The sequence below is a fragment of the Phasianus colchicus genome, chromosome 6 (genome assembly GCF_987193195.1).
Source record: "Phasianus colchicus chromosome 6, bPhaCol1.hap1.1, whole genome shotgun sequence".
NCBI classification, from domain to species: Eukaryota; Metazoa; Chordata; class Aves; order Galliformes; family Phasianidae; genus Phasianus; species Phasianus colchicus.
In genome coordinates this window covers 50,044,510-50,058,015 of record NC_143441.1, presented here as the reverse complement: position 1 = coordinate 50,058,015, position 13,506 = coordinate 50,044,510, and the positions used below count along the sequence as shown (strand labels likewise).

The following is a 13,506-nucleotide window of genomic DNA, read 5'->3' as shown; positions in this document are numbered from 1 at the left end:
ATGTCCCCAGCCCAGCTCATGATATGTGTGGCACTACTCCCAACAGGGAACATGCACTAATGATGTTTTTCCATCTACTCAGCACCAGGGCAAAGTCCACCCGGACACGTCTTTCCAAATGCTAACATCTTTGCAAAAATTCCTAACCTGAAGCTTCTGTTTCTATTGGGAGCCACTCTCCTCCCTTCTCCAAATCAGGATTTAACTAGTTTCTGAGAGAAAAAAATAATTTCTCCCTACAGCCCAGCTTTCCAGCAACTTGGGAAACGTTAGCACTTTGGCCAGGGCCTTCTGCATGCTCTGAGCTGTGCATTTAATTTAAATTTAATAGTTATTGCACGTTACACAAATGGCGATTAAAACCATATTGATTGAGGTTTAGCAGCTATGCGAGAAATGCAGATCTTATTACAGAGCTGCTCCTTATCCAGACTGTGCTGTTAATAACACATCCAGGGGCAGATTGGAGAGGAAAAGGAGCACAGAGCAGAAGGGAAGGCTGGGAGGCATGGTCAGGAGGGAAAACGGTCAGGCTGCGGGGTCAGGTGGCCATTACTCTGTTCCCAACATGGGCCAGCACACCTGTAGCATGAGATCTGCACAGCTATAGACATGCAAACAAGCCTACAGGGGCCTCATCCACACCACGTGCTGGAGAAGCAGGCAAGCAAACTGGCTGAGATCTCAGATGATAAATTTCTGTGGCAGGATATGTTGCCATGAGGGCTTTCTAGGTCAGGACCTGCTGCAGAGACACTTGAAAAACCCAGAAACTGTCAAAAAAAAGGGCTTATTTATTATTCTCTCAACCCATCTTTTTGAGAAGCTGCAAAGTTCATTCAGTGGCAAAGCAGAAATCAACAACCCTCGTGTCCTAGATGGTCTGAGATAATGATTGCAAAGAGAAAACGAACCAGAAAAATAATAGCTGCATCCCAACAGCCCTGCTGAGGTCAGTGTGAGTCCCTTCCAACCAGTGCTCCGCTTTGCACAACTCCGAGGGCCATTTGCATGCCTTGCACAGATGTGAAAAGCAGAGTGGGAAATAATGCAGAGAGACAGGGGCAGACAAATAAATGATGTGAAGCGTGCAGGGACACAAGGGGAAATGCAGAGTGAGGTGGGAAAAACAATGTCTGCATGCTTGCACAAGATTTGACTTTAAATTTGAGACTCACTGCAAAGACTGTCTCAATCCCATGACTGACACAGCAAAGCCACGTGCAGAAAATTCATTTGCAGTCCATACACAGGCTGCACATTTTGCTGTTCGACCTGAAGATTCAGCCTTGCTGCAAAACTGAGTTATTTCAAATATTGAAAAAAAAAAAAAAGGAAAAAAAAAAAGCTTATGAAGTTTGACACGTTTTCATCTGGACATCCTTCAGCCCAGGCTGAGCTGTTTACATGTTGGGCTTTGCACATCCCCATGCCACAGGCATCAGACACTGCAGAAAGGTTATTGTTTGGCAACTGCACAACAAAGACTTGGAAGAGGAAACCAGCCAGAAAAAAAAAAAAAATATATATATATATATATATGCTACTATGTGTTTTAGAGTGCCACTGAGCAATTTCCTGATTTGGGGGGGAAAAAGTCTTTTTCATGACAAATGAAAACAGGTTTGGGTTTTGTGTTTTACTTGATGACAGTTTTAGTTGGAAATGGGGGAGAAAGATTATCCCAGATTGGTCAAAATGTTCCCTTTTGCCCAAACTGTAGCAATTTCAATCATTGAAAATCTCTGGGTATTTTTTTGTATAGAAGAATGAGAGAACTCTCCAAAATTAGAAGCTGCTTCAGAAGCTGAAGCTGGTAATTTTCATTATCCTTTTCATATTTTTTGAAAACCCTTTGCAAAAATCTCTGTGTGCTTGCAAAACACTCCGGTGCCACCAAGCTGCACTTGCCAAATCTCCTAGAAAAGCACTTTTACGAGAAACATCTCCCAGCTCTGAGAACAAGACAGATACACAGAGATAGCCAGACTTTTGCTGGCCCAGAAAATCCATCTGGAAAGCACTTTCAATTTCCAGAGCTGTTTGGTTTTGGCCCTGAGAATGAGTGGAATATACTACAAAGAATCTCTTCTGCTGTTTTTGAATGCACGTTTGCTCAACATCTTTCTATTTCTACCCCATTCTAGCTTGAGACAGCATTGTGCTAGCAGCTGGCGGGGAACGTCTCCTTTTTGCAGTCTGATCAACCAAAAGAGACTAATTGTGATAATCATCCTGTGTTTCATTCCAGGGGAATCAAGGCAAAAGCAGATATTGGATGAACAAACCATAGTCATAGAATCATAGAATCATTAAGGTCATTTACGTGGTCATTTAAGACCACTAAGATCATCTGGTCCTACCATCAACCCATCACCCAACCATCAGCCCATCACATGGGTCAGCCATGGTCTCTACAAAAAACAAGACGGTCACCCAAGTCTCTCTCCTCAAAACCACTATTCCTCTGCACTTGTTGGTCTCTTTCTCCACCTGATTCAATTCCCTTATCTTTGTTTTCCCAATGCATGCCACTGCACAGTCCTGCATCCTCGCCTACATTTCCCCTTTGGAAATGTGTTCCCAGTCTCAGCAACTGGAGTCATCCCACACCACGCATCCAATGTCATATTTCACCAGGTCAGGGCCATAAATTGTTTCCTAACCTTGAAATACCCTTTACTCTTTCAGACACTGATGCACTTCTGCAGAACAAGCTGCCAAATTCATGTCAGCCCAGACCAGCTGCTCCAAAGGAAAGGACAAGAGGGAGAAAGGTGCTCTCTCTGCTATTAAAAACTGCCCCACAGCAGCCAGCCTGGCTGAGCATGTCCCATGCTTTCACAGTGACACTGGCTGTGATAAATAAAGAGAATAAGAGAGCAGAGCTGTCTTTAGAAGTGTGCCATGGCAGCATGACATTCTAGCTATGCTTACCCCTGGGGACCATCCAGGAGTGCCCAAGCAATTTGCTAATGGAACATTATAAATATTAACATTATAAGTAGATTTTGTAGAATCAGAGAATCGTTCAGGTTGGAAAAGACCTCTGAGATCACAAAATCCAACCCCAACCCACCCCCACCATGCCCACTGACCACGTCCCTCATTCCTTGAACACCTTCAGGGATGGTGACTCCACCATGTCCCTGGCAGCCAATACCAAAGCACTGCCACTCTTTCTGGAAAAAATAAAAAATAAAAAAATCTCTAATATCCAACACCAAGGCAGGGCACCTCAGCCACCAATTCTTGAGAAAAAATCTTTGGTAGCTGAACCAACAGACCCTCACAGCTGAAGAAGTTCAGGAAAAGGGACAAACACTGTGCTGACAGCCCTGACAGCATCCTTTGGTTAAGCTTCATCTCCCTGCATATGATCATGTGTGCAATGTGAAGATCACACCTTTGAGCTTCCCTCTACACAGCAGGATCAGGACAGAGTGGGAGAAAGCACCATTTATTAAGGGAAGTGGTCTGCCATAGACCTCAGACATCCCAAATTTGGAGAGGAACCACTCCAGAAGGATGATCCCCTTCCAGCTCCCAGTTGAAGGAACTGCTGCCCAACATAAGCTGCAATCCTCAGCTCAGATCTTCCCTAAGAAGGACCGTTGACCACTGAGGTTTGATTCCCCACAGTTTCACAGGGATGATGAATGGGAAGGATGTGGGATTTTCTTTCAGACGTGATAAAAATAGCTCAAATTTGTGATCCTGAGGATCTGTTCTCTTTCACAGTCAGTCCAGAGACAAGAATTTGGAGTAGGTCCAACATTTCTTCTAGACTAGTGCCATGGGCACTAACATTCAGCAGCCAATGCCTGTATCATGGAAAAATCCCCAAACTAGTAGAAACTCGTATCTTTTGAGCCATATGGTGTTATACACACCACGCAGTTTTACTGGCTTGCATCCAGGTATAGCTCAGCTCTGGCAGTGCTCTATTGGTGAGTACTAAATGTTTGCAGTTCTTGTAAGCTGGAGCATGAAAAGAAGCCAGCAGGGCTCTTCAGCTGCAACCAGACCATGGCTTAAGTGTCCCTGCAATTCAATGGGCTCTCTTCTCTACCACTACCTTATTTAATCCACCTAAGTCTCTCATCTTAGGGTGAAATGAATGAACTTCTGAAAGTACTTGTTTATCTTTACTGGGAGCATGAAGATACTTGCTGAGTCTCATATATCTAACCTGTGAGACACAGCAAGTGAATTTCCTTTTCCCCTTCCTTCCTTCCTTCCTTCCTTCCTTCCTTCCTTCCTTCCTTCCTTCCTTCCTTCCTTCCTTCCTTCCTTCCTTCCTTCCTTCCTTCCTCCCTCCCTCCCTCCCTCCCTCCCTCCCTCCCTCCCATCCATCCATCCATCCATCCATCCATCCATCCATCCATCCATCCATCTAAAATCTTCCTCTGGAGTTAGAGGAGTTCAGTAATCTGCATCCGAAGATACTGTGCCATATCAGTACAATTTTTTGAGCACTAAGAGGCATTTGCAACACACTAAATTAAAAATAAATCATGATCACTTAATTCAAGTTGTCACACCTTGTAGGAGCAACAGCTCACAGCAAGAGTGGCGAGTCAGAGGCAAATCCCATAAAAACTCAGAAGTAAAAAATTCTCTCTGGCTTCCATGAGTTTGCAATGGGGTCTTTTGTCTTTACTAAACTGTCAGTCGTTTTCGCCTGGGGCCTCTTCAAGACTTGCTGCTCAAATTTCCCTGTGCTTTCAAGCACAGGAAGAAACCACTGGGAGTGGAAGAGGCCCAGCATGGACTAAGTTTAGCCTGGCAGGTGACTGCCCACTTCAGAAACTTCCAAACATGTGAGCACAGGAGGGAAATTGCTTTCTAAAAGTGTTTCTACTGAGATGCACTGTGGGCCAATAACAACAGTGGTGATGACAATGGGAACATGTAACACCTGTGAGGAATGAAACCAAGGGGAAACATAGGTTGGAGAGAGAGAAAGATGAGAGGGTGTTGGATGGTTGAACCCAAGTGGTGGCCAAGTACAGCTGACTGGATGTCTGATCTTGGAGGTTCCAGCATATATGTGTAAAGAGCTCCCACTTCATTCTCTGGGAAGACTTGTCCAAATTCTCACTGAGGCCTTTTAACACCCTGGAAGGTTGTGAAGTGGGCAAAGACCTGCATCTCCACCATGTCTTACCAAAACACAGCACTATTTATTATTTCAAGCTGGATGTGTAGCAGATACAATGCAAGGATTATCCAGACACACTTTCTTCTGAATTAGACATGTTCTTAATAATTGGATGCCTTCACTATGTCTTGGGGGCACCATCTACTCAGAGACAAGTAGAAATTATCCCACACATGTGGGATATTAGGAAAAAAATCTGCTCTGAAATAGTGTTAATGCAGTGGCAAAGGCTGCCCTGAGAAGTGGTGGATTCAGCATCCAAGGAGGTGATGAGGAGCTGTGGAGATGGGGCACTGAGGGATGTGGTCAGTGGACATGGTGGGGATGGCTTTGTGCCACCTTCTATCTGGTGAGCTGTTGACATAACTCTCCTGATGTAAATCAAGGTTAGAGTGAACTGATGAATGGTGCCGAGGAATGCTTCCCACTTCTGTTTCCTCTGCACCAGAGGGAAGGGGTTCATCATTATGCTAAGATTTGAATCATATCTGTCCCAACAAATGAGGCAGAAAAAGTCATCTCTTTCCTATGCAAGCCTTGTTGTATCATTCTTTCCAAGCGTCTGTGTTGCAAATGTCTCCTGCCACCAGCTAAAAACTCACCCTCTGCTGAGACCCAAACACCAAAATAAATGTGCATGCCTGAAACTTCACACTGTTTCCATCACACATCCAGATAAAAAAATACTTGCCATCACTCATACTTAACGTTCAGACATCCTTTACTCCCATGAACTGAATTTATTTAATAATAACATTTTTAAGTCTTTTTTTTTCTTCCTCGTGCACAGTAATAAAACACAAGTAGCTTCTGCTTTTTTAATTTCTCTCATCTCAAAGCACTTCTCACACTTACGTCCACTGTTAAGTCATAAATTTCTCCCACATTCAAGCTACCCTGAAATACAAACAGTCAAAATACATACAGTCAGTGCAGTTTCTTCAGCCCAAAACAAATTCCTCAAACAACTGCTCTGTCACAATCTCACCTCAGCTCATTGCTGAAGTGGGATGTGTCTGCCTATTTCCCCTGTGGGAAGCCCTTTCATCTCATCTTGCAGAAAAAGCAGCTTTTATTTTTGAGTGTCCCTGCAGATGTTCTGAAGCCTTCAGGGCTTCTCAAGGAGAACAGGTTTCACAGGGCCTCAAGATCACAGTGCTCCACAAAAATAAGTTCTGGTTTTTTTCCCCAGGCACCAATATCAGTGCATGCTATGATAAGCACATCAAGTACCAGCACAGGAAAATGTGATTATTAGGGATAATTGCATATGGCAAGCCATGTCCCTTCCAGGTCCCCACCGCTGTCTCTGCATGACCTTTTTGTACCCAGGACATTGAGTACACGTCAACCTCTGCTAATTTTAGCAACTGACACGTTGGCACCTAAATACCTGCCTCATCCCCTCCTTCATGGATTGCCATCTCCACGGGCTGATGCAACCCATCCCAATATAGGCGTCAAGCATCAACACACAGAACAACTCTCCAGAGAACTTTTCTCTGCTGGTTGTCAATGATCTGTTTGGGGTCAACGATCCACTTTCTGATGGTCATTCCCCTTTTCTGTGTCACTGACAGATGACTCCTGCTTTGCATTAGTCTTATCATTTTTCAGGAGAGAAGAATTTATTTCTGGCAATACGTCCCCCTTCTGATAAAAGAGAGCTTTCAGAAGGGAATGAAGAATATCTGGAAAGGACAACCTTCTTGCTACACAATCTCCTAAGGAAAATCTGTTCTCCGAACTAAGTTTAGGGAAACTGAAATACTTTCTTAAAAAAGCATAAACCAACTCTTCTGAGAAACAAATAGATGAAAGAAAAAAGTACAAAAAACCCAAACCGACCATCCAACCAACTGAACAAATAAAACCTCCTTTCTCTGAGTTTCTAGCAACATTAAACTGCACACAATCTACTTCATAAAATTTAACTTTGGGGGCTCATCCTACAGGGCCATATAAGCATAGAAGTTAAAGTCTTCAAAATAAAACTTTGGAATATTTTTGCATGCTTAAAAGGATGTAACTCACATTTAGGATGACTGAGATCCCAGTTCAGGCCCTGATCTCGACCAAGAAGCAGTAACAAAAATGACAGGAAAACTTCTATGATTCTGCATTGCAGAATCATGTTGATGGACCATTGTCACAACCATGTATTGTAACAGAAAAGAAGAAGTAATGAGAATTATTTCTCCTTCCACAGAAACATTGTAGTTTTGAGACTTTTTAATCTGTGAAAAAACAAATTCCAGAAATACAACTGTACAATAAATTCTGACTAACGGATATTGATAATTCGAGATGTTCCAATTAAAGCACACATTTTGACCGTTTTCAACACTGTGTTTTGATACAAGTCTGGTTCTTTCAGCTATAGATTATCTTATGCATGAAGCATATAAAAAGAAGAACCATCTTCACCCTGGAACGCAGAACGGGGACGTTTGGGGAATTTCAGAACTCATTAAAGCATTTTTTCAAATGTTGTACAATGATCTAGGGAGGTATTCTGATCTACACCAGATGGCCTGAGCTCTACCAGAGCTAGGTTTATGGAACAGGAAGCAGTATATTTGCCAGACCCAGCCCTTGCGTGCGAACGGCTTCAGTTTTAACAAAAATATTTTTGATTATAAACACTTAATTGAAAAATTCCCAGGAAAATATCTCCAGAGAACATCATCTCCCATTGCTATGAGTACTGGGAAACAAACTACCCTAGACCCAAATAGTTTGTCTGTCAATGCTTTCCTTAGTTCACTTAGTAGATAATGGGATACTCTCCGCAAAAGTAAAGAGATATTATCAGGGGCTTTTACTCATTTTTTAGAAACTCAGTACATGTTTTTTAGTACTTTAAAAACCATTAGAAGAGTTCATAACTTCAAATTGCACTGAAGGGAGAAATAATAATCTGGATGGGTAAAGTGTATAGGATGAGTAGTTTCACAAAAATGCAGACATGAATCGATTTCAAATCCTGCTTGGCTGAAAATGTGTTTGATGACTTTTCAGTCATTGTGACTACAAAGATACATGTCTGTTTCTTTGAGTGATGCTATTTTTTTTTTTTTTTAATTATTATTGCAGCTCAACTTTATACTGGACTTAGGTGCCCTTCATACCACAATGTCACAGTATCCCAGCTGAATATTACCATAATGTCATGGTATCCCAACTGAAGGTATGAATGCCCTCTAAAAGAAGTTATTGCAGTTTCCTCCCCCCTCCCTTTACAATGCAGGAATGTTAAGTACGGAGGCAGCAACAGAGATATATGAATACCCCCATGTACTGCTTGCCCAAGGTCACAGCAAAGCCCTGCTCACAGCACTGCTGCCCTGACTCTAACATTGCTGAATGCCAAAACTGAATTCCTTGCAGTGAGAATTCTTCTTGATATAGGTTGTGTGTTTTTTCGGTGTTTTTGTTTTGTTTTTACCAATATTTAAACTGAAAGGTTGGAAGGCTGTTATGATTTAAGGCAGAAAACCATTGGTTAGGATTCCCAGCTATAGAACACAGTGCAGTTACAGCAGCCCACAGTTCATGAGCCACCCATGAGATCTTCTGTGGGGTCTTCCTCAGTGAAGAGACACACAGTGGGGTCCCAGGGATACTCATCCCTCCCCTCAGCCCTGAGCTGGTCTATGGATGGCAGTGGGGCTTTGTGATTTCTTTTCTTTGTCATTATCTACTCTTGTCTTGTCTCTCCTGGCTCACCATAAGCACAAGCAATCACCACGTCTCCCATGTTACTGGTCTACCTCATAAACAGGAGGGGGAACAGCTGTTTGCAAGGGTGGATAGTGATAGAACAAGGGGGAATGGTTTTAAACTGTAACAGCGGAGGTTTAGGTTAGATATTAGGAGGAAGTTTTTCACACAGAAGGTGGTGAGGCACTGGAACAGGTTGCCCAAGGAGGCTGTGGATGCCCCATCCCTGCAGGCATTCAAGGCCAGGCTGGATGTGGCTCTGGGCAGCCTGGTCTGCTGGTTGGTGACCCTGCACATAGCAGGGGGTTGGAACTCAATGACCTTTGTGGTCCTTCTCAACCCAGGACATTCTATGATTCTATTATATTAGCTATCCAATTTCTTGCAGGCAACAGGAATTTCTTTGGCTGTTTTAAACTAATAAACAACATAATTCTCATTGATATGCAGTCATCACCTGGCACAAGAAGAAAACCAGTGAGGTGCTGCAGAGCTTCTCTTTTCTCCAACTTAAAGGGCAATGCTTTACAAAAGAAAATCTTTCCATGCCTTGCAGTGTCTATGTACTGTGTGGTATTTACTGTGCAAAGCATGTTGGAAAACCATTCCCAAAGATGGGTGCAGAGATTTCTGATATTCCCTATGAACATGCGTGATGTGGAAGGAACAAGGGAGAACTAGTTTTTTTTCAGCATTTTCTTTGCTTATTTCATTTCTATATATCAAGAGGCCACTCTTTGAAACTTCATTTCATGATTATTTCTGAAAGAATGTGTTTCTTTTTTTTTTTTTCCCCACCATACTTTGAGGGAAATTTCTTTTACAAAAATAGTGATACTGACTTACCTGGTGAACAGACCATTATTGTGGTTAAAAGTATCTGAATGGAAAACAGATCTCCAGCCTCATCTTACTGGAATTCCCTACTTCGCAGCTTCATAACCTGAAGCACTTCCTAAATGTTGGTAGCTCCCCATCAAAAGGGGATGCCCGTTTACTGCAAGGACAATGATTATGACAGATCTCAGGCAGCTGGGAGACTGATTTACACGGGCAAGACCAGTGGCACAAATTCTCTCAAAACCTATTTCAGAAATGGCATTAATTTTGTCTCAGCACACGTGAGCAAGACTTCAGCAATCCCAACAGATCAACAGAGATTGCTCTGAGGAGAGAGAGGAGGAGCAGGCTCACGTTCTGGTAGGGATCAATGGGACGGACTTTGAAAATAGCAGATCATTTAGGAAACCTGTTCTTTTTGATGGAGTTTCTCTCTGCCTTCCAAAATGCACACACATACAAACACAGTCTTTACTTGTCATCCAGTTGGGCTTTTCGGGAAAACTGCAGGAATTGCTGCTGGCTCACTCTAAGGAAGTTCCACGCTGGTGATGTCTACTATGGTGCATTGCAGGAGGACAGCAGTGAGTCCACTGAATGATCTAAGCCCACCCCAAGTGGCCTTGGCCACTGACTAATCAGTGCCAAGTCCTGAATACGGTCTATCCATCTTGATGGCATCATCCTATAATTTTCCCTAGAGAGGAGCTTTTATGCCCATTAAGGTCAGTGAAACTTCCAAGCAGCTAAATTTGCTACTTTGGTTATTAAAAGGGTCTAACAGGTATGGACATTGTTAGATCAAACAAGATTTGGCTTTTAGCTTCTCTATTTAGCAGATTCCTCAATGAATTTGCATCGAGTCCGCCTATAGCAATCATCTTTTCTGCTTTCTGCCCAAAATACCAAATACCATATCAATACCAGAACCACCACCAACCCAAATCCCACCAGCCCTAGTTGCTTCCTCCCCCTACCGTGTTAAAAGATACATACTTTGATAGAAGCTGGGTTAAATTCAACTTCTTTTTTGGGCTCTGGTTCTGCTGGTTTAGGTGCTGGTTTGGGTTCTTCCTTCTTGGGTTCAGGTGCCTTCTTAGGTTCAGGCTTCTTCGGAGGCATGGTGCCTTGCTGGTGGGCTGCTTTGGGAAAGGAGAGAAAGAGACAGACAGTAGAGAGGTGGCTGCTGCAGGAAAAGTCACCAGTGCACACAGGTCTTTATCCCTGTCCAATCTCTTGAAGTCACCATGTGTCACTCTCAGACCTGTCACATGCCAGAGCTTACAATGGGGCCAATGCTATAAAAGGACAAGACACTTGCCCGGCTATTTTAAAGCCATCCGATACGGCATTGTTATGAATTAGCACTTAAATGGAAGAAGAGATTGGGGGTTTTAGGGCTAGCTGGCACTGGCTCAAGCGTTTTTTTAGTCCGGGTGTGCACGTGTGTACATGTGCACTGAGGAGGTTGAGTTACAACCCAGGTCCCAGCGATGGGTTTTACCCTCCCAGGGCTCTGCTGACACCTTCCCCAGCTCACCTGCTGCAGACTGTCTCTCTTGCAGGCTGGCTGGCACCCCTGGCCTTGGTTGTGACACGGCCCATTGAATGGCAAGCACTGGCTTATATTTAGATATGAGGATGGAGAGGTATGGGAGGTCAACCGTCATCATAACAGCTGGTGCAGGGAGGAATTTGTATCCCAGATCACATACAGCTCTTTTTCCTGGGAAGGAGAAAAGAATGAGTATTGCTCACTGCAGAGTGCATCTACCAAGCAGGAATACATGCATACACATGCACCCACACTCTGGGATAGCATTGGGTGTCTGTAAGTACAGCCTCATGGCTGAGATTTTCCAGACCATTTTAAAGACTTGAATGCCAAATTCCCATTAAAATAACTAAGATAAGGGTATCTATTCAAAGCTTTTTCTAATCTCAGCCCTCCTTTGTTTAAATAACCCCTTCGAAGCCAGAGTTAACAATTTTCAGATTCGTATTTACTTACATATTTTTCTAAATCAAGAGTTCATGCCTATAGAACTCATTTCACAGTGTTTCAAAGTGCACAAGCTTTTCTTTCTTAGCCTCAGGATAAGATAGCTGCAAATGTATTTGAAATGGGGATCTATGCTGGTGTTTCAAACAAATATCTATTGAATTATATAACTCTTTCACCAAGTTGCTGTGCCATCTTGATAATCTACCATTCAAATCCTTTGGAGATCTATTCTGACAGCACAGAGAGCTTCAAACCCCAGTGCCTGTATTAGGCATTCCTCATTTCTATGTATGGATCTGCTTGGGCTTCATCCTGCCAAGCTGCCCCCAGATCCTGGTACATAGACTCACAGAATCATTAAGGTTGGAAAAGAGCTGTAAGATCACCAAGTCAACCCCAACCCCCCCTCCATCACCATGCCCACTGACCACAACCTCCCCAGGCACAACTTAATGCCATTACTTTTCTCATCCTATTGTATTACCTGGGAGAAGAAGCCAATCCCTACCTAGAGGTGCTAATAGAGAAGGGATTTGTTTCCATGAGAAGGTGTACAGAGAGCTGGTTCTGCCAATTCGTTTCAGTTCACCACAGCCACATCCCCTCTCTGATGGAGCCCAACAGTCCCAATGTATTTTTGCATGATCACCTGAGAAAGAACTGTCTGAAAGCAATTTATCAACCTATCAATCCATTCAGCCAGGTGAGTGGTTCATCTTCCCTGTTGAATGGATCTCTGTTGACCATGGAAGGACCACAGATGAAGCAGAGCCACCCAGCTCACGTAGAGACATTTTCATTGCAGACACCCAAACTAGATAAGACAAACTCTACCTGTGCTGAATTCCACCTTCTGACATTTCCTTCACATTGCAAAGTCCCAAAGCAGAGGTTTGCCTTTAAGTTTCTATTTCTCATCCACATTCTGCTCCTGTTCTGTCCACGACAGATAAGAATTAAGTGCAGAAAATATCCAGGTACCCCATTAATCAGACTAAGAGATCGCTGCAAACTTTGTAAGATGCAGATGTTTCTGCAAAGTAATACATCCTGGATTGTTTTCATGCCCTGTAAAAGGCTTTTCTACTTATTTTTCTGCATTGAATTGGATAATATCTGGAGGACAGTACATGCTTTCCTCTGGAGGAAACACCAGGGAGGAGCTTCACCATGTTCCCTCACTACAGGTTTCTTTCTTGACATTGCAGCAGGCAGCACAGACACAGGAAATTCTGAGTTCTACTAATTCAAGCCTGCAGGGCTACAGCTTGGGATCTTGTCATAATAATGGTAAAGAAGACCCAGAAGAGTGTCTGAAAGCATCACCATGGTCGGATCCTCAGCCGAAGCTTGTAAAATTAAGGAATCGTACAGATCTATAGGAATTACCTGAATATGTTTGGTTTATATTCATGATAAAATGATTTAAAGGACATGGTTTAGTGGGGAAATATTGGTGATAGGTGGAGATAGGACTGGATGACTAGATGGCCTTTTCCAATCCTGGTGATTCTATCAAAATATATTCATGATATAGCTGTCTCAGCATTTCTCATTAAAAAAAAAAGAAAAGAAAAGCATCCTTTTCACTTCTGTTAAAGTCAAACCAGCTGCAGCACATTGCCCCTTACTATAAGCAGTCTGTGTTTTTTTTTTTTTTGGAGGAGAGGTTTCTGGCAAGGCTCAGAAATGCCAGTTAAGTAGTTTGGATTTGTAGTCATTGTCCAACCTGACTGTTCCTCTTCTAGACCCACGGTTTTTTGCTGTCCAGGCT

At 43.0% G+C, this 13,506-nt stretch overlaps 1 protein-coding gene across 1 annotated transcript in view; it reads right to left on the bottom strand.

Annotated features, from left to right (window-relative positions):
• The window catches only part of MYL3 (myosin light chain 3), a 36,139-nt gene extending 25,190 nt beyond the window's left edge, over positions 1 to 10,949 (bottom strand). The window contains exon 1 of the mRNA XM_031607815.2: positions 10,724 to 10,949. Within this exon, the coding sequence (XP_031463675.1) occupies positions 10,724 to 10,849 (126 nt within the window). The 5' untranslated portion in view covers positions 10,850 to 10,949. The remainder of the gene's footprint in view (positions 1 to 10,723) is intronic.
• Positions 10,950 to 13,506: the final 2,557 nt, after the last annotated feature.